Source organism: Phacochoerus africanus, chromosome 9 (assembly GCF_016906955.1).
Source record: "Phacochoerus africanus isolate WHEZ1 chromosome 9, ROS_Pafr_v1, whole genome shotgun sequence".
Taxonomy (NCBI): Eukaryota; Metazoa; Chordata; class Mammalia; order Artiodactyla; family Suidae; genus Phacochoerus; species Phacochoerus africanus.
In genome coordinates this window covers 58,728,568-58,755,866 of record NC_062552.1, presented here as the reverse complement: position 1 = coordinate 58,755,866, position 27,299 = coordinate 58,728,568, and the positions used below count along the sequence as shown (strand labels likewise).

At 38.8% G+C, this 27,299-nt stretch overlaps 2 protein-coding genes across 4 annotated transcripts in view; one reads left to right on the top strand and one right to left on the bottom strand.

Moving 5' to 3' along the window:
• Positions 1-6,348, bottom strand: part of HMG20A (high mobility group 20A) — a 64,899-nt gene extending 58,551 nt beyond the window's left edge. For 2 of the 3 annotated variants that reach the window (XM_047795333.1, XM_047795331.1), the window contains exon 1: positions 6,044-6,348. The gene's annotated coding sequence lies outside the window, so the exon portion shown is untranslated. Of the gene's footprint in view, positions 1-5,488; positions 5,633-6,043 lie in introns of all 3 variants that reach the window. The other variant, XM_047795332.1, reaches the window with a different exon arrangement.
• Positions 6,319-27,299, top strand: part of LOC125136628 (protein argonaute 14-like) — a 67,435-nt gene continuing 46,454 nt past the window's right edge. Inside the window, exons 1-3 of the mRNA XM_047797471.1 lie at positions 6,319-6,370; positions 6,717-6,945; positions 7,068-7,601. Of these exons, the coding sequence (XP_047653427.1) occupies positions 6,319-6,370; positions 6,717-6,945; positions 7,068-7,601 (815 nt within the window). The remainder of the gene's footprint in view (positions 6,371-6,716; positions 6,946-7,067; positions 7,602-27,299) is intronic.

Below are 27,299 nucleotides of genomic sequence, written 5' to 3'. Positions count from 1 at the left end.
AACTATAAAATGCTCATACTTTTAGAACCAATAATTCCATTCATAAGACTTTATCCTAAGAAAATAATTCAAGTAAATAGCTATAGTTTTATTCAATAGTGCCTGGCACATAAAAAGTAACTCAAGTATTTCTTCAAATGAGTAGCTTCATATGTAATGACATCTCCATATCACTGCCCTTGGTTCCTTTCTATTATGATTTAACCACTTTCATCATCTGGGGATAGTTTTAGAATCAGATTTTCTTATCTTTATCTAGTCTCTGTTCTCCCATCTTCTCCAGTAACTTCAGTGTTGATTGCTATCAAACTCCCTCATGATACTTTCACCCTCTGAACTTAGTTGACCTTAACACAGAAACCCAGCTGACCCAATCAAGAAGAAATCTGAAGCTTCCTTCAAGTTCCGAAGATATTGTTTTCCTTTGTCAACATCCTTCTAACCATTCACAGCACTGACGTCTCATAAGACAAAAGACAGCCAGGAACCTTCATATCCATCCTCACTTGATCCTCAATATACCTCCAGTCCTGTACCTAGCCACTTACATTTCCTTCTAGGATATAAGGAAGGATTATCACCTCCTCGTTTTTCTTATTAAACCCCATCCAAAATCCAAATTCTTCAAATTATCTCCCTCTCTTTTCTAAAGGTATAATTCACATACCATTTACCCCCTTAGTGCACAATCCAGTGGTTTTTAGTATATTGGCATAAAAGGTATTTTAGTATCAAGCTTGTGCAACCATCATGACTATCTAATTCCAGGACATTTTCATCACCCCTCAAAGAAACTCCGTACACATTAGCAGTCATTCACTATTCCTGGTCCCCAGCACCTGGCGCACTAATACATTTTTTGTCTCTATGGATTTGACTATTCTAGACATTGCATATAAATGGAATCATACAGTATGTGGCCTTTTGTATCTGGCTTCTTTCACTTTAGTGTAATATTTTTCAAGATTCATCTGTTTTATAGCATGTATCTCTATCTCTTTTTATTGGTGAATAACATTCCATTGTATGACTAAACTACATCTTGTTTTTTCATGCATCAATTGATGAACATTTGGGTTTGTTTCTATTTTTTGGCTCTTATGACTAACACTATTAACATTCAGGGAAAAGTTTTTGTGTGAATATGTTTCCAGTTCTTTTGGATACATAACTAAGAGTGGAACTGCAAGTATCTCTTGCTATCTAAATCTATTCTGTTTCTGAGTTCAGAGAGCCTGGGATATCTCTCAAAATGCAAACAGCTCTACACTGACCTTCCCACCCCACCTCCACACTAACACCTTCAGTCTTCAAAATCTGTACATATTAATTACAACTTAGTTCTTTCCAGTTAAATTGAGGGCAGGGATCAGTTCTAATAGGTCTGATCACAACATATTGACATCCTACGGTGCTCACAAATGATAGAATGATGACTTATTCACTCCTTCATTCAGCAAATCTTTGAATATCTATTGTACATTGGTCACATTGTGTTTAATGTTAATTAAACATTGTGCTTAATATTGGGTATAAATAGTGGACAAAAGTTATTGGTCATTTTCATCTACCTCAATTGCCAGTTCAACTCCACAAATATTTACTGAATGTGAAAGGCATTGTGCCGGGTATGACAGTAGACACAGACAGGAATATTATAGTCTGCAGAACTTTATGACAGTTTAGAAACTCTTAAGTATGAAAATAACAACAATAGAAACATTCAACAGCAGTAGTGTGGACATTGAATCTCCTATGAAAAGCACAAAATGCTCTGGAGGGTCAACGGACAGAGCATATATGGTTGGGTTAATGGTAAGAGAATTGTATAATCAGAAAATACTTCTTAAAGCTGAAGGTGGTTCTTGAGAAAGGGCCACAAAGAAGATAGCAAGAACAAAGATAGAAAAGGCTGGATACAGTACAGATTTTTTTTCCCCCCAGAGATCTACTTAGGAATCTATAGATGGGTAATGAGAGGCGGCTCTTGAACATTAGGCTTAGTATTTAAATAGATTTAGAAGAATGATTTGAACATCTTCCTTTAACAATTCAAATTACCTTGGTGATTCCCTAACCTTTTCTTGAAACTCTTCTATTATGCAAGTGACCATGAAAATTCTCCTTACACAAGGGGAAAAAAAAAAAATCTTGACAGCTAAGTGACCATGCTTAGCTCACTTGAATTAGGGGAGGCATAATCTGAATAATCCTAGCACTGCATCCCCATACTTTGGGAATATGTAAAGCTTAAAACAGATGTGTAGGCAAATCCCAATAGCTAGAATGAAAGAAGCAAAACTGGAGGTAAAATGATATTCATTAAGCTTCTAACACTGGGCCTTGTGCCAGGTGATTTACATATAACATACTTGGTCCATCAAACAATCATCTGGGTTTATGGCAAATGAAGTTTAGAGATGTCAAGTAAATTGTCTGAGGTTACCAAGCTAGTAAGCTCACCTAGTAAAATGGAGACATCATTGGAAGTTCCCAGGCTAGGGGTCGAATTGGAGCTGCAGCTGCCGGCCTAAACCACAGCCTCAGCAACTCGGGATCAGAGCCACATCTGTGATGGACACCGCAGCTCATGGCAATGCCAGATCCTTTAATCCACTGATAAAGGCCAGGGATCGAATCCAAGTCCTCATGGATACTAGTCAGGTTTGTTATCGCTAAGCCACAATGGGAATTTCCTAGACATCACTCTTGAACCCAAGCATGTTTGATTCCACGTTTCCCCCACTGTTCCACTTGCATTTGTTTCTATCATACAAAGGAGGCTAAAATGGTAGGATCATGAGGCATGCATCAATGAAAAAGCTTAAATATTTAACATAGGGTCTTTAATGGTCTGGAGAAAAATTTGGCCGAAATACTCAGAACTGGGTTTAGAATTGCTTAGAGATCAAGATCAAGATCAAGAGAGATCAAGTTTAGGGCTGCTTCTTCATCCAGTCTGAACAATGATCGCACTATTGATCTTATTTAGGAATGTTAAGGGAGCAAAATTCCAGTTTTGATTTGGAACACGAGAGTAAACTCCAGGAAAATACAGATATTTGTCTGTATTCACTGATGTATTCAAAGTCCCTAAAACAGAGACTAGTACACAGTAAGTACTCAATAAACTTTTGTTGAAATAATATTAAGCATGTAAGAGGTATTCTCATTTGACTCTTGAAGGCTCTGAAATAGAGATAAAGACAGTGGAGCAGTAGGTTTAAAAACCATTCATTTGTTAACACATAAATTCTTTTTAACACTCAACTCCATGGCAAAAACAAGCAACTACCAAAACAACAAACATTACAAAAACCAATGGTTCGACAAGCATGATTTTACAAACAGAGGTAGACAAAAGAATGAAAAGACATTTTTTGCATTCTATATAGAATCCAGCACTTCGTGGATAATCAATTTCAGTGAGATGGAATCCAGAAGTTTGACCTACTGTGTTAATATTTCAAACCGCTGTGAGTAGTGTATCCAATGACTGCTTTTGGAAAAGGAAGTGGTTATCTAAGTACACTGAAAAAATGGACAATTTCTTCATTATTGATGGCAAGTAAAGGAATGAATATCTCCAATTCATTAACTTAAAGGAGTACACTTAAAAAGTCTTTATTTTTCTGATTTTGATAGTATGTTTCTATTAGGACATGCAAAGAAACTGCAACAAAGAGCATTAAAGGAAGAAAAAAAAAAGCCTTTGGAAGAAAGCAAGCTTCTCTATAGAAACATTTTTAAAGTGAATAAAAGCAGGTTCCATGAACTTCCCTCTATTTTTCACAAGCTCTTCTAATATTTCTTCCTTGATGGAACCAATGAATAACTGCCACTTATCACAAAACATCTTCTTTCAGATATGTGCTTTATAAATTGTTTTCTTCTGAACAGACAGTTCTTCAAGCTGTTCAAGTCTCTCAGCTGCAACAATTTTTCTTATTTCTATTATACTGCTTTTCTTCCATGCAACAGTATAAAGACCAATTTTAAAAACTCTTTTGCTTTCCAAAGATAGTGTCCTAAGGCAATTCGACTGTATCTCAATCAATACTTTATCCTTTCTCTACCTACTTCATTTAGTTCCACAATCTTTACTTACTTCAATAACTCCTAATACTGTAGTTTAATTTGTCAGGGTGATTATATCATGTTTTCTTCTATATTACATTAATATAGAAGATAACGAACACTTTCTAATCAATTAACACTTGCTTGAGGCAGTTTACATGTCCTATTAATAACATAGACATAATTGTCTTGCCTTTTCAACTTCTGCAGAAATTCTGTAGTGCTTCAAAAGATAACCCATTGATTTTAGTCTTTTTTTTTTAAATGTCTATAGCAGGTTAAAATATATATATATATATATATTTTTTTTTTGTCTTTTTGCTATTTCTTGGGCCGCTCCTGCGGCATATGGAGGTTCCCAGGCTAGGGGTCGAATCGGAGCTGTAGCTGCCGGCCTACGCCAGAGCCACAGCAACGCAGGATCCGAGCCGTGTCTGCAACCTACACCACAGCTCACAGCAACTCCGGATCGTTAACCCACTGAGCAAGGGCAGGGACCGAACCCGCAACCTCATGGTTCCTAGTCGGATTCGTTAACCACTGCGCCACGACGGGAACTCCTAAAATATATATTTTTTCTTACTGTAACATTTAAGTTACAGCTGTTTAAACATTTTCATTTAAATCACATTTTCTAATAAACTCTAAATGAACTAGCTTATTAAAAGAACTAGAATTAAAACAATTGCAAATTCTAGGGTAGATTAGGAAAAAATACACAGGCCTTATTCTTTTGAAAATTCTTGAAAGACATTACAGTTCACTAGATAGCTATTCCAAAATTACTAAAGGTGTTGAGATTTTATGAGCTCAGAATACATTGATTCCTTCAGTACCCTTCCCACCTCCACCTCCCAAGTACTGTGGTACTTGAAGACAGAAATGAAGGCAACCAACTGTTCAGTGTTTATTACTACTTTACATATAGTTTCTTACAGAACATAAAGAGTATAGGAAAAATAGAAACATCTGGCATTTATCTTTTGTCTTCTGTGAGCGAATTTTCCCCCTTATTTAAAATTTAAGCTTAATCTCAATGTTCCTTGGACCATGCCTTAAATCCACAAAGCACAGACACCATTTTTTAATTGGTGCTGACAGAAAGGAAAATGTACTACAGTGTAACTTTCACAAACAGTAAGTTACATGTAAGCAACGTGAGAGCTGAGGAAGTTGTTTTAAGGCACAGGGCAGAACCTGTTGCCTAAAATTAACAAGACTAAGGATTTAAGATAATCACAATCAGTTAAAGTAACACCAAGTAATTGAGTACTTCAGTATGATATTTTCACTGTGGTCAGGTGAAAATGCTTCATAATTTAGGTAAAATATTGAGTCTTGTAATAAACTACCTCCTTATGAGAAGCTACAGAGTTCCTGTGGTATGTCATGGCAGAGAACATCGCTATACCTTATTCAGTCAAGGTTAGACTTCAGTAGGGAAGCAGGGATGGGCAATTCATGAGTCACGCAAGAAAGTATGTCATCTTGTAGAGATGAGTAGAGAATTTTAACAAGGGGTTTCGAATTCTTTGAAGAACGCACTAAGGAAATTCTGTTGGAGAGAAAATTTTCCATCTTACACGTGGAACCAAAACTCAAATTCTGACTGGAGCCTGGTGATTAGCACAACTCGGTGGAATAACCTAATTTTTCGCATAAGACACAATCCCAAAGCTTTAAGATACTGTCTATGCATATGGCACCAAGCATCACCTTTTCAAGCCCTCGCCGGCATAAAGAGTGGGCTGGACACCCAAACCATCACCCTACCCCCACAGGAAGTGAGTTACGGTCCCCCCTCCCCCAGGGTGGCCTTCTTCCCCTCCCCCAACCGGAAGTGAGGCGCCCCCAGTTAGTCGGCCTCAAACAGACAAACCAATAATAACAGCAAAAGAGGGATGATCTTCAAGGGGTGAAGGGCACCTCCACTGTGGCCACCCCCAAGGTTGCCTTGCTTACTGACCTGCTGAAGATAGGGACAGGCGGGGCCTGGGGCCTAAAGAAAGTCCCTGGCACAGAGGACAATTCCCTGAGCCCCTCTCAATCGCCTTCACGCTTCTCACTCCGTCGTCTCACAGCTTGACAAAAATTCCTCCGCACTGCTTTATTTTGATGTCCTTTCCTTCCCTTTAGCTAATCGCTTAACCAGCTTCCCATAGGTAACTTCCCTTATTGCAGCATTTAAGACTGTTCCAGTGAGGAGAGAAATCAAATATTATTCCCTATACCTTCAGAAAAATGAAGGGATTATTTTGTTCAAAGGCGGCGAAAGACTACGTGATTACGCAAGGTGAGACTTATTTTCGCGGAGGTTTCTGGGAGATGTAGTTTTTTTTAAATTGCTAAGGCCTGCAGAAAGAATCAGGGCTTAAAATTGCTAATTACTGTAGGCTGGAGTCCTTGAAGATACCTATTCTGTATTCGACAGCAGGCCGACCTAGGGGACTCTGGCATGAAAAGGGACAATACTTCACTCCCCTTTCCCTCTGGACCATAATAGACCTGAAATATCCCTTCCCAGGATCGTAATAGACCTGCAATTTCCCTTCCCAGTCCTTATCGTCCGGCCCTCTTCCTTTGGCCACGCCCTCTTCAGCCAATCAGACCTCTCTCTAGAGCTCTTCCTCGGGAGGTAGGAACGCGAGAGGAGGGGCTTCATGGTGACTCCTCCCTCGGGGCTAAGGCGAGACAGGGAGAGGGCCTTGGGCCCGTGCGCGCGCGCGTGCTCGTTCAAGTAGCTCGGCGGCGAGTGCGCGCGCGGAGGGGAGGCGAGCTGGCTGGGAGGAGGCGGGCAGGCTGGTGGGCCGGGCGGGCGGCGAGCTGCGGGCAGCCGGGAGCGCGCGGTGGACTCGGCGGCGGCGAGTAGTTAGTTAGTTGTTAGTCAGTGTCAGTTGCTCGGCGGCGACGGCTGCGGTCACCAGGAAGGATACGGGACGGCGAACGATGGTGGTCACCGCGGCGGCTTGTGCGCCCCTCAGGTAACAGAGTTGTCCGCGTCCTCTCGCTTCCCTTCTCCTCTCGCGCCGGCTTGTGGGACCAGGGTCGTTGCGGGGTGAGGGCGATGACCTGGGGGAATACGGGCGGGGCGGCGCGGGGTCCGGGTGGCGCCTCCGCGGGGGTTCTGGCGGCCAGAGCGTCCGGCCGGGCGCAGGCTCTCTGGCCGCGGCCACCCCCGCGCCCCGCCGACCTCGGGGCCCGCGGCGCCGCGCGCCCCCTCGCGCCCCGGCCGCCTCCGCCCCCTCTTTCGGTGGCGGCGGAGGCGGCAGCCCCAGTAGCTCGGCGCCCCCCAGAGGAGGGAAAGTTGGGACCTGGCTGCGAGAGACGCCCCCGGGCGCGGCTGGAAGGCTGCTGGGGAAAGTGGAGCCTAGAGTAGTGAACGCTGTGAGGCTGGGGCAGGAAGGACTCCCCTTGCTCCTGCTAAGTGTGCGGGACAGCCACCTCCAAACCGGGGAGGATCTGGAGCAGCCTGGCCAGCAGCGCCAGGACGAAACCCTTCGGCTCTTTGCTCACTTCGCTCTGAGGTTTGTGAGACTCCTAAGATGCGGGTTATTTGGGGATTTCGAATTCTTTGTTGGATCAGTTTTGTTTCTCCCTTACCCTTTGACTCATCCGTTCTTACAACTTTTCTTACCTCCCGCGATGGGGAGCTGCTGTCTGAGCCCCCTTCTGTACCTCCTCCCGGTCGCCTGCACCATTCGCCTGAGAGCTTGATTTGGTCTTTTTCGTCCTTTGACTACGTTAAAAAAACTGCTGAGAGCTGCGGGAAAGAGGAGCCCTTCTACCTTTAAATGTTACTTTCTTGCAATCCGTTGTGTTTTTTAAGACAACCGTTTAGGAATTTGAGAGCTGTGGATTGGAGTTATTGGAAGACTGGCATTGAGGGGATAGGATAGTGACAAGTTAAAGGAAAACTATGATTTCATCTTTATTGTCCTTGTTATAGAGACCCTAATACAGTTTTTCTTCTGCCTCTGTTAAATATGGTAAGATTATACGTTGAATTAAATATTTGGGGACTTACATGAAAGGCTATTTTTAGTTCATTGTGTGATGTATGTCAATAGGTTTTCACCAGATTTTGGGATTGCTTTGAGGATTCTCTTTTGGGGTCTGCTTCTCGATTTTTGTTCAGCCTCATCGTCTTTTTTTTTTTCTCCCCTGATAAATGAAATGATGTAGTAATGTGTATAGTCAAAGAACCTGTATAGTCGGAGAATCATATTGCTCTCTGCAGTGTAGAAGTGAAAACCGTGAATTATCCACAGGGGTAAAACTTTCCATCAGGCAATCTTGAATACTTGCTTCATGATGGTTCTCCTGTAATCTCGAAGCATTTCTAGATAGCTCAATTCACTGACTACCTTAATTACTTTCTGAAGTGCTTGGCACTTCTCTTTGGTGACTCGTTTAGTAAACTATAATGGCAAGTATGGTACATTTTCTTGGCTTCAAAGATGGGAGTTGTAGTCTCGGCCCAGAGATGAACAGTTAACAATGGAAGCAGAATTCATACCATTGCTAGTGAGTTTTGGCTATGACCAACTCTCAAACTATGTGAAAAAACAAACATCTTTCTATAACTGTCGAAAGGAAGAGGGGGAAATATTTTATCATCTCTTTATTTTTGGAGACTCTAACATGACTATATTATGTGGGAAAAAATGTCAAATTATTTTCTTTAAGCCTTTTTGATGTGTGATTCTCTTCTCCACCCCTTACTTATGGAGACATTTAGGATTTGACATTTATGTTTGGCTGGTTTCCAGGATGGGAAGAAAAGTATTTTGGTGAAAGGAAAAGATAAAATTGCTTTGAACTATTACGATACTGTGACTATTCATTTTACCCAGTGATAGTATAGAGAAACTTCCTCCATGATTTTTGTGCCCCATTAACATTATGCCAGAATTCACTTCTAAGAGTTTATCCTGAGGCCCATAAAGAAATACTATCACTTCATAACTGTTCCTGACAATCATGTTAAAAAATATGTTCCTGAAATGTGTTATATGTGTTGTCATATAAACATTTATCTTTGTATATTTATGGTAATGTAAATATTTAAATCTGAGAGCTTAAAAACTTTTATTTGCTTATTTGCATACATGTTTTTCAACATCTAGCAGTGCCAACCATATTTGCCAAATAAGCATCAGCCATAAATTCATGCTTTGGCACATTTCATATAATAACTCCTCTAAATTGCTCTGTGGTGAAGCATCATGAGATTAGCATTTGCTTCATGAGAAAGATTTGTTGTTGTTTTTAACTGTAATGATGCTCTGTTTAAGTGGAACAGGTGCTGGGCTCTAGCTGTTTGTGTTGAAACCTGCCAAATCATACTCTTTTGTCAGATGGGTTATTTGAGTAATTTAGGAACCAAACTGTGGCCCCTGGCATGCCAAGTTGAGTTCAAGGCTCCATATCGCTGCTGCAAATCCCTGTTTTCACTGTAAGAGGTAGTTGTGTGTGATTAGCTTTGTTTTCTCATTGCTCTTCTCTTTACTGTGATTCCTACTCCCTACTACCACTCTAGTCCTTTCATTACTGGAGTTCTTGGGAAAGTCTAGGCTCCTTCAATGCTGGTTTGTTTTCCTTGGAGAAATTCTAGTAACTTTCAGGCCAGCAATAGATAGTTCACATTTCTTCAATAAATATTTTGCCTTTTAAATGGTAGGCATGAAAAAAAAAATGGTGGGCATGGTGTCAAGCCCTTAGTATATATAGAATAATACACTTTTTTTTTTTTTTTGCAAGGAGCATATGGTTTAAGAAAAGAAGGTAGCTGATAACCAGTAATTACAATGTGGAGTGATATATGTCAGGAGTAAGCAGATTCCTATGGATGGAAGCACAGAGGAGCAGGGGTAGTTGGTGAGGACATGGGGTCTTGGGAGGGGAGTGTCCTGCAATGCATTTTAGTGGGTTACCTGAGATAATCTTCAAAATTAGATAGGCATTAACTAGTTTCAGAAGGAGCAAAGAACATTCCTGACTTGTAAAGATATAATAATACAAGTCACAAATGTAAATCACATATGCATTTACATTTTTCCTGTTAACTACATTAAAATGTTAAGTTAATTTTAATAATATATTTTATTTAACCCAATATATCTAAAATATATTTCAACCTGTAATCAGTATAAAAATGTATTATTGAGGTAGTTGACATTTTCTTTTTCATAACTGTGTCTTCAGAATCTTGTTTGCATTCTACACTTATAACCACAGCTCAATTGGGTCTAGCCACATTCAAGTGCTAAAACAGGCATAGGTGGACAGCAGAGTTTTAGGACAGACTCTGATGAAGTGGTGAGAAGCCATATCTCTTGAATGCCTTGTAAAACAAGCTTTATCTTGAAGGCTGTGAGGATTTAGTGGGAAAAAAATTATGCTGTGGTAGAATCATGTTGTGTTCTAGGCAGTGAGGTGAGTGCTGGATTAGAGAAGGGCAAAACTGGAAGCAAGACCCATTAGGAAGCCATTCTTGGTGTGAAATGATGAGAGATATAGAAGAGAGAGTGGATGTATGAGTGATTTAGGAAATATCAGGACAGGGTAAGCAATCAGATTATAGAGTTGAGCACGATTAAAGATTTAGCATGATTCCCACATTTCTGTTGTGAGCTACTGAATGGGGCAGACAACTATGAGAAGCCAACGTTCTGTGCCAGACAGACCAAAGTTGAAGAAAAGGGAATTAGGAGAGATTTGTCACGGAAGCTGAGGAAGAAGAATATTTCAAGGACTAGAAGTGGACAGTACTGTATCCTGCCATGAAAAGGCCAAGTAAGATAAAAACTAAAAAAAAGTCCCTGAGACTTGGTGATTATTTGTAATTTCAGCTGGAGTAGGTAGCTACATTGTAATGCATTGCGGAGGTTGAAGAGTCAGTGACAGCTAAAAGTGTAGCTAGTTGAGAGGGATACAGTGTTTTCAACAAAGGACTGAACCAACTAGTATAGGTGGAGATAGATGCAGGAGATTGAGAGGTGTTTATTCCCTCTTCCCCTTTTTTAAATTAGGAGGATCTTGGGTATGTTTATGTGGGATTGGAAAGAACCAATGGAGTGGAGAAATTGAAGCAGGGAGCAAGGGGAGGGAGAGATGGAGAAATGGGAGACAGAGGTGATTGCTGGAGCCAAGGATTTGGAGACAGTAGGAGGGAATGGGATCCAAGGCATGGCTAAGAGAAGCTAGCCTTGAATAGGAGATGGCTTTCCTTTTCCATTGAGCAGAAAGGAAAGAGGTGAAATTGGAGGCAGTGTAAATAAATTTCTAATTGATAGGGGTAGGAAGGAGAATAAGTTGATGACGTGTTAGAATAATGAGGAACATGGTAGAATAGGGTTTCTTAAAAAGAGTAAGTTTATAACAGCTTCCAAGGGAATGAGGGAGAGAGACAGACACATGACCAGCACAGTGAAAAAGGATTGTTAGGCAACATTGAGGACCCGTTTGAGGTTGTAGAACTTGGATTTGTAGGAGTACCAATTTGCATGCTTTGATTTTTCTCTAGCACTGATCACTTCAAATGTAACTGAAGAAACTAATATCCCAAGAACTCATAAGGTAGGTACTGTTAATCTTGATTATAGGATGAACAGCTTGGGTTCAAACACTGGTGGTTGAGTCCCAGAGCCAAGGTTGTTACCCACTCCTTTGCTGATGTCTGCTTGAGATACCTGAAGAACAGTTGGTCGAGGAAATTAAGGTATTAAGGACTGTGACTCAGTTGAACTGTGGAGTCCAGGTTGGATCATGAGCAAGAATCATGGAAAGGGTCATTCAGTTGGGAGAAAATAAAGGGTGTGAAAGTTATCAGTCAGTGTGAAGCGGAAGAGCTAGTGTGGCACGAGCAGTAATATTAGCTTTTATTTATGGAGTAACTACTATGTGCTAGACACTTCGATACCTTATTTCTCATTCTAACATAAGTGTTATTAACCTTGTATCCATACTTTTGTCATTCTCCTTTAGTTGAAGAAATTGAGGATTAAGTTAAATTACATGTCTAGGACATACGCTAAAGAGATAAAACCAGGATACAAAAACTATTCTTTCTTCTCTAAACCATAGTCTACTCAAGTAAGGAGATAAGAGAGAAAATTCAGTAATGACAAAAAGTAGTAAGTAGAATGATGAGTTCCTGTTGTGGCACAGTGGAAACAAATCTGATAGTATCCAAACAATCCCTGGCCTCGCTAAGTGGGTCAGGGATCCAGTGTTGCCATGAGCTGTGGTGTAGGTCGCAGAGGTGGCTTGGATCCCACATTGCTGTGGCTGTGGTATAGGCCAGCAGCTGTATCTCTGATTCAACCCTTAGCCTGGGAACTTCATATGCTGCAGGTGCTGCCCTAAAAAGCAAGAAAAAAAAAAGTAGTAGATGACACTGGGATATTAAATTTAGGATTTCCAAAGTGAATTAATCATTTAATGTTTGTTGAACATTAGGTGTGTCCTATGCATTGTTCTAGGTGCAGAAGTTATAGTATTGAACCAAGCAGACAAAAATTCTTGCCCTCATTGATATTATGTTCTAGAGAGAGTGAGACAGACATTAAACAAAATAAGTACCTTGTCGTTATACAGTATTAGAGGGTCTAAGTGCTGTAGAGAAAAATAAAGTAGGCAAGAAGGATAGGTATGCCAAGGGGTGTGTGCACTTTTACAAGACCAGTGCTCTAAACTCTGAACAGTGGAGCCCTCACCTGTGTGTACTTAAAAAAAGAAAGATGTCTGAGAAGGACTTGGTGAGGAGTGAGCAAAGGTTTAAGGAGGTAGGGGATCATACTAGGTGGAAGAAACATTTTGTATTGGCCCTGAGGCAGAGGTATGTTTGGTTATTCCTAGAACCCTAGGAGGCCAGTGTTCTTGGAATGGGGCAAGTAGAAGAGTACAAAGTGGATAAGTTAGAGAGATAATCGGGCCTGTAGGACATGGGAAGGACTTGGGTGTTTACTTTTTGAGATATAAACCATTATAGGTTTTTGAACAAAGTGAAATGATCAGATTTATACATTAAAAACATCACTCCAACTACTGTGTTGGAAATAGTTTAAAGAGGTGAAAAGTAGAAACAAGGAGATCAGTTGGGAGGCTCTCTTAAAAAATCTAGTTGAGAGTTAGTAATATCTTAGACTGGGAAATTGGTAGAAAATGATTTTATATGGATGTATTTTTAAGTTTTTATTTTGAAAGAATTTTAGATTTATGGAGAAGTTGCACAGATAATGCATAGAGTTCCTTTATGTCAGTGTTCCTTAGCTCAGCATTATTGGCATTTCGGACTGGATAGACTTCTGTTGTGGGGGTCACACCGTACTATAGGATGTTAAGCAGCATCCCTGGCCTTTATCCATTAGATGCAAGTACCATCCCCCTGTTGTAACAATCAAAAATGTCTCCAGACATTGCCAAATGCCCCCTCTGGGGCAAAATTGCTCCTATTAAGAACCATTGCCATGTACTCTTCACCCTGTTCCCCTAATGGTAACATCTTATATAACCATGGTACGTTTTTCAAGCTAAGATAACATTTGGTACAGTTCTTCAGCCAAACTGCAGACTTTATTTGGATTTCACCAATCTTTCCACTAATATCCTTTTTCCATTTCCTTATCCAAACCATAGCACTACCTTGCTTTTAGTTGTCAAGTCTCCTTTATCTCTTCTAATCCATGACAGTTTCTTGGTTTTTCCTTATCTTTTATGACCTTGGTACTTATGAAGAGTACTGATCAAGCATTTTGTAGGATCTTCCTCCACTTGTCTGATGTATTCTCCTGATAAGACTGGCATTTTGGAGTTTTGGGGAAGAATAGCTCAGAGTAAAGTGCCCTTCTTACTATGCCATATAAGAGATACATATATGTGTCATGTATCACTGGGTGATCACTTTGTTAGGATGGTTTCTGCCAGGTTTCTCTATTGGAAAGTCATTATTTCCTCCTTTCCATACTCTGATCATTAGAAGCAAGTCATTAAATTCAATTAAACTCCACTTCCTAGAGGAGTCTCAAAGAATTTAGGGACATAAATTAAAACCATTAGAATTGGTGAATATTTGGGGAGAGACACTTTGAGCCCTTTTCAGTATCCTGTTTCTGATCACTTATTTTAGCATTCATCAGTGATCTTGCCTGCAGTAATTATTGCTTTGGTGTTCTAAATGTATGTTTTTATTTCCCTCATTCTTACTATATTGATTAATTGAAATTCTGTAAAGAAGTTGTGTTTCTTTATCTATGTAATTGTTTATATCAGTTCTAATTCATGGATACTTACTTTGTTCTTAGGGTTATAATTCGTTTGGTATCATTATTTTTGTTGCCCAAATTATTATAGCTTTGCCTATTGGGAGCTCTTGTAGGTTGACTTATGTGTCCGTTTGATATCCTTCTATCCTTTATATGAGTACTTGTTGCGTTTCTTTATTCTCTGGCACTGCTAGGTGTTTCAGGCTCATCTTTTATTTTTCCTGCCTCAGCTCTAGGCCCATTTCTTCAAGCAACTCTGATTCTTTTATTGGAGAAGTAGTATTTTGAGGTCAAGATCTGAATGCTAGTGTGCTTGTTGCTACTGGAGTATCACTGCCGCTAGGTACTCTCAGTGGACAGAGCTGGGAAATATATGTATGGGTACTAATCTGTGTATCTAGATGCATTTATATCTATTTCTGTGTATAAAATAAGCTTGCATTCAAACTGGTATCTCTGATTCTAACTGGGTATGTTTTGGTCCAACAAAGTCTGCTAATGGATTGGATGTGGAATGTGAAAAGAGAGAAGTCAAGGATGACCTCAAGGTTTTTGGTTTAAGCAGCTGAAAGGATGGAGTTGTCGTTTTCAGAGATGAGAAGACTGAGCAGAGCAGGTATTTTGGGTAGAGTTCAAGAGTTCTATTCCAAACTGGCTACATTTTTGAGATGTCTAATAGACATACTAATCGAGATGTCAAGTCAGCTATTGAACAAATGAATCTGGAGTTCAGAGGAGGATGATCCATGTTGAATAGATGTCAAAATTGTCAGTGTAGGAGTTCCCTTCATGGCTCAGTAGTAATGAACCCGACGCATCCATGAGGATGCAGGTTTGATCCCTGGCCTTGCTCAGTGGGTTAAGAATCCGGCTTTGCTGTGAGCTGTGGTGTAGATTGGGATGGCACTCAGATCACGTGTTGCTGTGGCTGCGGTGTTGGCCGGCAGCTACAGCTCCAGTCTGACTCCTAGCCTGGGACCTTCCATATGTTGCAGGTGCAGTCCTAAAAGACAAAAAAAAAAAAAAAAAAAAAAGAAGAAGAACTTGTCGGTATAGATGATAGATGAGATCACTTGAGGAGTGAGTGTTGCTAGAAAAGAGGGTCAAGAACTAACTCTTGGGGCATTCCAGTCAGAGAAATGAGGAGGAACAGTTCTGCAAAATGTTTAAGGACTGGGGTATGGCTGTAGGGTTGATTCCATACCTATTATTAATAAACACTCATTCAGTATTATTTGCAAGGCACCAAGCTGTTTTGGAAATTAATATTGCTCCATAAATTTGCAATCTAGGAGGAGACAAATTACAGACTGAAAAAGAAAGTAGCAGGGGAAGGGAAATACCAAATAATGGTTCAAATATAACATACTAGAGAAGCTTATTGGAAGACATAGTCATAAGAAATGATGAACTCAGACATGTGTCAGCTACATCTAAACACTGATGTAAATATGTATCAGTCAAGGAACTTGTCAAGGTTTCACACACATACACACACACACACACACTTACACACTAGTAATTATCAAAAAGGAGACGCTCCTCTATATATTGATTTGGCTTCTTAAGTTGCTCCTGCTTTTTGTCCCCTGCCATTATAAGGCCTTAGGTTGATAATTGTGCCTTTTGTCATTGGCTGTCAATTAAACCATTTGGTGAACTGGTTAGGAGGGTGTCTACTACACTTGACTTTTTAACTTTCATCTCTCTGCCACCTTTCCACAATCAGTGGGATTCAACTTAATACTGCTTAATATAAGAGGTTTCAATGTAAAATCAACTGGAAATGGTCTTCATCTTCTGTGAACAGGCTTATTTTTTTGACTGTTTCTTTCATGGATAGTCTTAGATGTAAACTAATGTTTTAGTAAAATATTTTAAACTCCTTTGCACTAGAAATGGATAGGCTTTCCTTGCCAATTGATAAAAGGTGGTATATAGCTTGAGACAGGCAAATATACATATTGAGTAATTATTTGTCAAGTCACTCTCTAGAAACAGTAAGGAAAAATAAGGGATTTACTTTATAGGATGGGGGCAAAAAAAATCACAGGATTCCATTCTCATTTCTGCCACTGAATGGTTGGCAAAACTGTTACCCATTTATATGTACAGTGTGTTGTATTTATTAATTGTGAGAAACTTTAGCATATTTTAATGCTGAGTGAAGAAAAACTCTGCTTTGAATGCAAAGACTATATCTTATTAGCACAGTCCCTAGCATGTAATGGATACTCAAATGGTTATCGAATGAAGAAATTACGTAAGTTAGTTGACCCTTATAAAGTAAGACATGAAGAATTATTTAGCTTGCCCAAGAAAACTTAAAATACTAAAAACTTTAGTTGTATATGTCAGAATTAGGGCAAAATAAAATAAATTTGTGTGTTAACATTCTCATTTTGGGCTAAGCCAAACAAACAATACTACTCTTTAAAAACATGATCATGGGAGTTCCCCTTTAGACTCAGCAGAAACGAATCTGAACAGTATCCATGAGGATGCAGGTTCGACCCGGGCCTCTCTCAGTGGTTAAGGATCCGGCGTTGCCCGTGAGCTGTGATGTAAGTCACAGACACTGCTGGGATCTGGTGTGGTGTGGCTGTGGCATAGGCTGGCAGCTACAGCTCCAATTTGACCCCTAGCCTGGGAATTTCCATATGCTGCAGGTGCGGCCTTAAAAAGCAAAAAACAAAACAACCAAAACCAAAAAAACATGATCATTATCTTTTAAGTAGCTCATAAACCTATCCTCCATGAGTAGTCAACAATTCTAGTTCAGGGCTCAATCTGCCTGAATTTGAATCCTGGCCAACTACTTGGCTAGCCATGAGACCTTAAGTTAGTTTTTCTTAACTGTTTTTCAATTTCCTCATTTGTAAAATGGGGATAATTCTTTTACCTACTTTATGGAGTTGTGAGGTAAAATAAGAATATATTGTAAGCACATAAGTGTTTGATATATAATAAGTATTCAGTTAATTGTAACTATTATTCTAAAATGTTGAGACTAATATTTTAAAGTTTTTCATTTTCTAAAAAGTCATATCTGTTGAGTGGTAATTAAAGGGTAAACCAAAAAAACCCTATATGAACAAGGAAAGAAGACTGATGGGACGTATACAAATAGTAATATGTTAGAACTATGAATAATAGGTTTTTCTACTTTTTGCTATCTCCATTTTTTCCCTCTTAATTTGTTTGGCAGACTTTTATTAACTATCTAACTATAAGACAGTGGGCTTTCATGAGCATATTACTTTTCGAGAGTCATCATCGCATTGTGGTTAAGAGTCTGGATTCTAGACCCAGACTACCTGGGGTTGAATTATATCTCTGCTACTTAATAGCTGTATGATTTTGGGGAAATTACTTTATTTCTCTATGCCATAGGGTTCTTGTCTGTAAAATTGGGATACTGATAACCCTCAGAGGGTTAATGTGCTAATAACTGAAAAGTGTTTAAAATAATGCCTGGGACATAGTATCTTCCATCTATTGAATAAAATAAAGAATGGTAGAAATATCACATTTAAAAATTAATGAAATATTTTGGCTTTCCAGTATATTTATAGGTTCATCCACATCAGGTAGACTATTTCTTATCTTTCAGAGAAAAGTTTCCTCTTATTCCCTTATCTCTGCCTCACTGACCTTCTTTCATTCCCTTGATGTTGGAGGAGCAGGAAGACTGTTTTCTTGTAAATCTTTTATATGGCAAGAGCCCTTTTCATTGTTTAAAGTTAGGATTTTCCCTCTTCTCCCCATAATTTTCATAATAGATGTAGTTACTTTTGTTATTATGAGGGAAGATGCCATGGTACACCTCTTAAATATTTTGGAATAATGAGTTGAATGTTTCAGATGCTGAGAAACTGCCTTCTTCCCAGGTGTCAAACAGTTTTTATAGATTTTATTTGGGTATGAAGTAGGAGTAATTGTGGGAGTTTGTGTGAAAGAAGATTTAAGTCACTGGAGAAGCAATAAAAAGTATTTTCCTAATGTCAGTTCCCTTCTTGACTTGAAAAATTATTTTTGCAGCAATATCCCTAGACTGTTTTTCAGCATTTGTTTTTGGGGACTGGCTGCAGTCACAATGTTCAACCTCATAGCTAAATATTTCAGGTAGACTGTCAGTTCTTAATTCAGCTATGGTCTTAAATGAGGTTATTGGTTTCCAGATTCAATAAGGAAATTAATATAAGATAAGCATGATGAGAAGGAGAGAAGAGAATCCTGTAGTTTGATGATCTTTTTTTTATATAGTATAAGAGCGAGTTTACATTGTTTCTTATATACTCCTTTCCATAAAAATGCAGTTGTAGAATGATAGCATCAGTGAATTTGTAAATTGTACCATCAGCAGCATAGAAATAATTTATAGATATAGCAGTTCCTAATTTAGAGCATTGAACTTTAATTATTGACTTAAATTTTATTTCATAGGTTTTTTTTATTGAACATATGCAAATAAAATTTGAATCCTGTTATAAATGCAGCTTGTAGTTCTGTTGTCAGTTTTGCATTTCAAAAGTTTGTTAAAAGATTTTGTCATCTAGGAAAGGATATGTTTTGTATTCTTTTGTAAAAGGCAAGTACAGGATTTTGTAGATGCATGAATATTGACCCTCTCTTCTCTTATTTCCTGTGGGACTGCATGGTCTGAATTTTCATGGACTAGCTGTCTGACCTGGAAACCAAATTCCACTGTACAGAATGATTTCCCTCTAATTCTCTTTTGGCTTCAGATCTGAAGTGGAGTTTGAAATTTAAAGTTAGCTTTTTAAAAATTACATAAGTTTCAGGTGTATAGCATTATAATTTGGCGTCTGTATACACTACATAGTGATCACCACAGTAAATCTGGTTCCCATCCATTATGTACAGCTTACCTCCTTCACCCATTTTGCCCATCCCCTATCCCCTTTCCTCTCTGGTAACTACTAATCTGTTCTCTGTATTTTTGAGTTTGTTTTGCTTGTTTGTTTGTTTTTAGATTCCACATATGAGTATTTTTTTTCCATCATACTTATTTCACTTGGCGTGACACATTTATGGTAGATCCGTATTGTCACAAATGAGTATTTTTTTTTCCATCATACTTATTTCACTTGGCGTGACACATTTATGGTAGATCCGTATTGTCACAAATGGCAGGGTTTCGTTCTTTTTTATGGTGTGAATAGTCTTTTGTGTGTGTGTATATGTACATATGTGTACATATATATATGCATGCGTACATATACACATACGTCATATCTGTCCTATTCACTCATCAAGGACAATTAGGTTATTTCCATATCTTGGCTATTATACAATATTGTAGTGAACATAGGGGTGTATACTGTATCTTTTCAATTATTGTTTTTGTGTTTGTCAGATAAATACCAAGAAATGGAATAACTATCATATAGTAGCTTTATTCTTTTTTTTTTTTTTTTGAGAAATCTCTATAATGTCTTCATAGTGGCTACACCAGTTTACAGTTTCACTAACATTGTATGAGGCTTCCTTTTCTTCAACATCCTCTCCGGCATGTTATTTCTTGTTTTTTTGATGATATATTCTTTTTTTTTAAATTTTTTAAATTAAAAATTTTGGGGTCTTTTTAGGGCCGCACCCATGGCATATAGAGGTTCCCAGGCTAGGGGTCTAATCGGAGCTATAGCAGCTGGCATATGCCGGAGTCACAGCAACGCCAGATCCGAGCAGCGTCTGCGACCTACACCACCGCTCACAGCAATGCCAGATTGTTAACCTACTGAGTGAGGCCAGGGATCGAACCTGCAACCTCATGGTTCCTAGTCAGATTTGTTTCCACTGTGGCACGACGGGAACTCCTGACGGGAACTCCATTCTAACAAGTGTGAGATGAAACCTCACTGACATGACTTGCATTTCCCTTATAATTAGGGATGTTGAACGTCTTTGCCTATTGGCCATCTGAATGTCTTCTTTGGAAAAATGTATTCAGATATCCTGCCCATTTTTTAATGAGGTTTTTTTTTTTTTTGTTCTTGAGTTTTATGAATTCTTTATATGTTTTGGATATTAGCCCCTATTCAGATATTTGATTTGCAGAAATCTTCTCCCATTCAGTAAGTTGCCTTTCCATTTCATTGATGGTTTCCTAAAAGCAGAAGCTTTTTTTTGGTTTGATGTCCCATTTGTTTATTTTTGCTTTTGCTTCACTTGCCTTTGGAGTCAGTTCACACAAAACACTGCTAAGTTTGATATCAGTGAAAGCATAACTTATGTTTTTTTCTAGGAATTTTATGGTTTCAGGTTCTACATTCAAGCCTTTAATCCATTTTGAGCTAATTTTTGTGTATGGTGTAAGGTAGTGGTCTAGTTTCATTCTTTTGCACATGGCTGTTCATTTTCCCCAATACTACTTATTGAAGAGACTGTCCTTTCTCCCTTGTGTGTTTTTTGCTTCCTTGTCATAAATTAATTTCCATGTATGTCTGGGTTTGTTTTTGGGCTCTCAGTTTTGTTCCATTGATCTATGTCTATTTTTTGTGCTAGTACCACACTGTTTTGGTTACTAAAGCTTTGTAGAATGGTTTGAAGTCAAGGCACATATCTCCAGCTTTTGTTCTTTCTCAGTATTGTTTTGGCTATTTGGGATCTTATGTGGTTCCATACAAATTTTAGAATTATTTGTGCTAGTTCGGTGAAATATGCCATTGGATTTTTTTTTTTTTTTTTTTTTAGGGCTACACCAGCTGTGTATGGAGATTCCCAGGCTAGGGGTTGAATCAGTCCTGTAGCTGCTGGCCTATGTCACAGCCACAGCAACGTGTGATCCGAGCCGCATTTGTGACCTACACCACAGCTCACAGCAATGCCAGATCCTTGACCCACTGAAGGAGGCCAGGGATTGAACCTGCAACCTTATGGTTACTAGTTGGATTTGTTTCCACTGAGCCACGATGGGAACTCCTGCCATTGGAATTTTAATAGGGATTATATTGAATCTGTAGATTGCTCTGGGTATTATGAACACTTTAACGATATCAATTCTTTGACTCCACAAACATAGAATATTTTTCAATTTTGTCTGTATCTTCTTCAGTTTCTTTCCTTATAGCTTTCATTATACAGATCTTTCACCTCATTGGTTAAATTGATTTCTGGGTATTTTATTCTTTCTGATGCACTTGTGAATGGAATTGTTTCCTTAATTTCTCTTTCTGATAAACATTATTAGTTTATAGAGATATCATAGATTTCTATATATTGTTTTTATATCCTGTAACTTTACTGAATATCTTAGTTCTGACAGCTTTTTAAAAAATAGAGTCTTTAGGGATTTTTGTGTATTGTTTCATGCCACGTGCAGATAGTGACAGTTTTACTTCTTCCTTTCAACTTTGGAAGACTTTTGTTTCTTTTGCTTGGCTAACTGCTATGGCTAGGACTTCTAATACTTTGTTGAATAAAAGTGGCAAGAGTAGGTATCCTTGTTTTCTTCCTGATCTCAGAGGAAAAACTCTCAGCTTTTCACTGTTGAGTGGGATGTTAGCTGTAGATTTTAAATATATGGCCTTTATTATGTGGAAGTACATTCTCTCTATACCTCTCATACTTTTGTTGAAAGTTTTTTTAAAATCATGAATGGATCTATTGAGATGTTCATATGATCTTTATCCTTAACTTCGTTAATGTGATGTATCACATTGATTGGTTTGTGAGGTGGATGTTCTCAACCATCCTTGCATCCCTGGGATAAATCCCACATGATCATGGTGTATGATCCTTTTTATGTATTGTCATGTATTGTTGGATTTGTTTTGCCTAGTATTTTGTTGAGTATTTTTGCACCTATGTTCATCAAGAATATTGGCTTTTGATTTTCTTCCTTTCCTTTTTTTTGGTGGGGGGGTTATACTTGTCTGGTTTTGATATCAGGGTAATGTTGGCTTTGTAAAATGCATTTGGAAGGTTTTCCTCTCCTTCAGTTTTTTGTGCAGAGTTTGAGAAGGATAAGTCTTCTTTGAATGTTCTGTAGAATTCACCAGTGAAGCCATCTGGTCCTGGGCTTTTGTTTGCTGAATATTTTTGTTCACTATTTCATTCTCCTTTTTGTTCAGATTTTATAGTTCTTTATGATTCAATCTTGGAAGATTGTATGTTTCTAGGAATTTATCCATTTCTTCTAGTTGTCCAATTTGTGGGCATATTTTTCATAGTAGTCTTTTATGATCCTTTGTATTTTTGTGGTATCAGTTATAACCTCTCCTCTTTTATCTCTGGTTAAATGTATTTGAATTCTCTCTCCTTTTCTTGGTTAATGTAGCTCAAGTTTTGTTGATTTTTTTTAAGCTTTTCGAAGAACCTTTTTTTTCTTTTGTCTTTTTAGGGCCACACACAGCATATGGAGGTTCCCAGGCTAGGGGTCAAATTGGAGCTGTTGCTGCTGGCCTACGCCACAGCCACAGCAATGCCAGATCTGAGCCACATCTGCGACCCACACCACAGCTGACAGCAATGCCGGATCCTTAACCCACTGAGCAAGGCCAGGGATTGAACCTGCAACCTCATGGTTCCTAGTTGGATTTGTTTCCACTACACCATGACAGGAACTCCAGAGAACCGGTTCTTAGTTTCATTTATTTTTTTAATAGCTTTTTTTAGTTTCCGTTTCATTTATTTCCAATCTGATCTTTAGTATTTCCTTCCTTTTGCTAATTTGAGCTTCATTTGTTCTTTTTCTAGTTCCTTTAGCTGTAAAGTTAGATTGTTTATTGGGGATTTTTGTTTGTTTTGTTTCTTGAGGTAAGCCTGTAATGCTACGAACTTTCCTCTTAGAACTACTTTTGCTGCATCCCCTAGATTTTGGTGTGTCAAATTTCTGTTTTCATTTGTCTTTAGGTACTTTTTGATTTCTTTGATGACCCATTGGTTGGTCAATAGTGAGTTTAATCTCTACATTTTGTGTGTTTTTTCCAATTTTTTCTAATGATTGATTTCTTGTTTCATAGCACTATAGTTAGATAAGATGCTTGATATGGTTTCAGTTTTCTTGAATTTATTGAGGCTTTGTTATTTGACATGTGATCTATCATAGAGAGTGTTCTTTGTGCATATGAGAATGTGTATTCTGCTTTTGGATGAAATATTCTGTGTAGATCCATTAAGTACATCTGGTTTAGTGTGTCATTTAAGTTCCTTGTTTCTTTATTGATTTTCTACCAGGACAATCTCTACATTGATGTCAGTCGGGTGTTAAAGTTCTCTATTATTGTATTGCCTTCAGTTTCTCTCTAAGTTTGTTAATATTTACTTTATATATATGCTGATGCTTCTCTGTTGGATGCATATACATTTATAAATGTTGTATCTTCTTGCTGTATTGACCCCATCATCGTTATGTAATGCCCTTCTCTGTGGGTTTTTTTTTTGTCTTTTTGTCTTTTTCTTTTTTGTTATTGTTGTTGTTGTTGTTGTTGTTGTTGCCATTTCTTGGGCCGCTCCCGTGGCATATGGAGGTTCCCAGGCTAGGGGTTGAATTGGAGCTGTAGCCACCAGCCTACACCAGAGGCATAGCAACACGGGATCCGAGCCGCGTCTGCAACCTACACCACAGCTCACGGCAACGCCGGATCGTTAACCCACTGAACAAGGGCAGGGACCGAACCTGCAACCTCATGGTTCCTAGTCGGATTCATTAACCACTGCGCCACGACGGGAACTCCCCTTCTTTGTGTTTTATTAAAATCGTTATTTGAATAGTGTAGCTACTCCAGCTTTCTTTTCATTCCCATTAGCCATGGAATATATTTTTTTCCATTCTTTCACTTTCAGTCTATGTTTGTCATTTCTTCTGAAATGAGTCTTGTGGGCAGCATATAGATTGGTATTGTTTTCTTATTCAGCCACTCTATATCTTGATTGGTAAATTTAGCCCATTTACATTTAAATTATTGATAAGTATGTGCTTATTGCCATTTTATTGTTTTCTGGTTGTTTTCGTAGTTCTTCTCTGTACCTTTCTTCTTCTCTTTCTCTCTGTGTTTTGGTGGTTTTCTTTAGTGTTATGGCATTTATTTTCTCATATTCTTTTGTGTACTTACTATAAGTTTTTTCCTTGTTGCTATGAGGTTCACATATGACATCCTATGTAAGTAGTAGCTTGTTTTAAGTTGGTAGCAACTTAAAGCTTTGAAATGTGTTCACATTTGTCTTTTTACTCCCTCCCCTGAACATTTTATAATTTTGACAACACATTTGAGTTATTTTTATTTTATGCACTCCTTAATTAATTTAATTTTAGTTATTTTTCCTGCTTGTTTTTTAACCTTCATGCTTGCTTTATAAGTGATTGATCTACAAACTTTATTATGTACTTACTTTCCAGTGAGATTTTTACTTTCATGTATTTTCTCACTATTAATCAGTGCCATTTCTTTTCAGCTTAAAGAAGTCCCTTTGATATTTCTTTTAGGGCCATTTTGGTGGTGATAAATTCCTTTAGCTTTTGCTTATCTGGGCAATTCTGAATAATAACTTTACTGGGTAGAGAATTTTGGTTGGAATTTTTTCCTTTTCAGCACTTTGAATATGTCATGCCACTCCCTTCTGGCTTATAAAGTTTCTGTTGAAAAATCTGCTGAAAGCCTTATGTCATTTTCCTTGTGTACAACAAGTTGTTTTCCTCTTGATGTTTTTAGGATTCTTTGTCCTTAACTTTTACCATTTTAATTATAATGTATCTTTGTGCGTGTCTTTTTGGCTTCATCTTATTTGGAAGGCTATGGGCTTCCAGGACCTGAATGTCTATTTCTTTCTCAGATTAAAAAAGTTTTCAGTGACTCTTTCTTCAAATAATTTTTTGCCATTTTTTTCCCTCTCTTCTCCTTCTAGGACTCCTGTGAATTTTATTCTGTTTGGTGTTGTCCCAGAGTTCCCTTAAGGCGTCTTCACTTTTTTTGTTTCTTTTTGCATTTGCTTCTCACTGGATGAGCTCCATTGTTTTGTCTTCCAACTTGCTTGTTAGTTCTTTTTTTTTTTTGTCTTTTTGTTGTTGTTGTTGTTGTTGCTATTTCTTGGGCCGCTCCCGTGGCATATGGAGGTTCCCAGGCTAGGGGTCGAATCGGAGCTGTAGCCACCGGCCTACGCCAGAGCCACAGCAACGCGGGATCCGAGCCGCGTCTGCAACCTACACCACAGCTCACGGCAACGCTGGATCGTTAACCCACTGAGCAAGGGCAGGGACCGAACCCGCAACCTCATGGTTCCTAGTCGGATTCGTTAACCACTGTGCCACGACGGGAACTCCCCAACTTGCTTGTTAGTTCTAATTCATCCAGTTAGTCGTTGAACCCCTTGAGTATATTTTTCAGTTTAGTTGTAACTTCTGTTTGGTACTTGTTCATATTTTTTATTTCTTTGTTGAAGTTCTCACTGTAATCATGCATTTTTCTTAGTTCAGTGAGTATTTTTACGACCATTACTCCGAACTCTTTTTCAGGTAAATTCTTAACTTTGTTTTGTTTAATTCTTTTTCTGAGGTTTTATCTTGTTCGTTCAATTGGAACATATCCCTTTGTTTCCTCATTTCCCCCAATTTTCTATTTATTTCTGTGTATTGAATATATTGGCTCTATCTCCCAGTTTTGAAGGAGTGACCTTATTTAGAAGACATCTTGTGGGGCTCAGAAGTGCAGTGCCACCTGGCCACTAGAGCTGGGCACTCAAGGAGTGTCCCTAGTGTGAGCTGTGCACACACTCCTGTTGTTGCCTGGGAATGGGGGGGCACTGGTGGGTGGGCCAGCCTTCTGAACTTGCTTCATGACTCTGAAGCAGCTGCTGCAAGGTTCTGGTGGGCATGGCTATTGCTCAGCTGGCTGTGAGGCCTGGTCAAGACACAAGGATGGATAGGGCTCTTGTTGGGGTATGCCCGCAGGTGCTAACAGGTTAGGTGGAGAATTCCAAACAGTACTCACCAGTGCTGATATTAGCAGGGTAGACTGAAATTGCATAAATGGCTCCTACCAGTGATTCTGTCCCTGGGAAGTATCCTAACAGGTTCCTGCCTTTCTGGCTGATGCATCAAGATTACTAAGTGTGTCCCCTTTTCCTATAGTCCATGCACTTTCTGATCTGTTTTTTGCACTAGCTTTCAGGTTGAGTGGATTTATGCATGAGCCCTTTAAAACTGCATTTGCTGTTGCCTAAAGTTTTTTTAGTTTTCCTGGGTGATTTCCCTGTTGGTTTTCAAAGCCATGTGTTTTGAGGCCTCCTCTCCCCATGCAGGATGTAGGGGTTGGGGTGCCTCATATAGAGCTTGAATCCCTTGCCCCTGGGGGAAAAGATTTTTTTACTTTATGATCCTTCCCAATTGTGAATCATTGTAGCTGGAGTGTGGATTTTACCTTGCTGAGACTGTCTTTACACTCTTTCACATCTTGATGCTGTCCTTTTACCCTTTGTTGTGGAGGCTCTGCTTATCCAATTTTTAGGTCCCTTTGTGAGGGAGTTATTCCATATGTAGTTGTAGATTAGTTGTGTTCGTGAGAGAAGGTGAGTTCGGGATCTTCCTATGCTGCCATCTTCAACCTTTTCAAAGTTAACTTTTATTGTAGAAAAAATGGAAAAATATAAATAAAAAGGAATAAATCTTCCATCCAGTTACTCTACCATCCAGTACTAATAATTTGGTGCTTTCTCCACACTTTTTTTACATGTATATACTTTTCAAAATACCTAATTGACATCATACTGTATATTGTAAGGATACAGTTAATGTATCAGTATAGTCGGTGCTGTAACCTGGTCCTGCTATGAGAGGCCTTCAGAGACTGACACTGGCTAAGGAGACAGTACATTCATGCTCACCAGGAGGTACTTTTCATTTAGAGGAGTTGGTGTGTTTCTCTTTCTCATACTACTAAACTAATTTTGAATAACTCACATGCATGTTTGAAGTAGCTCTGCTTTTTAATATCTCAT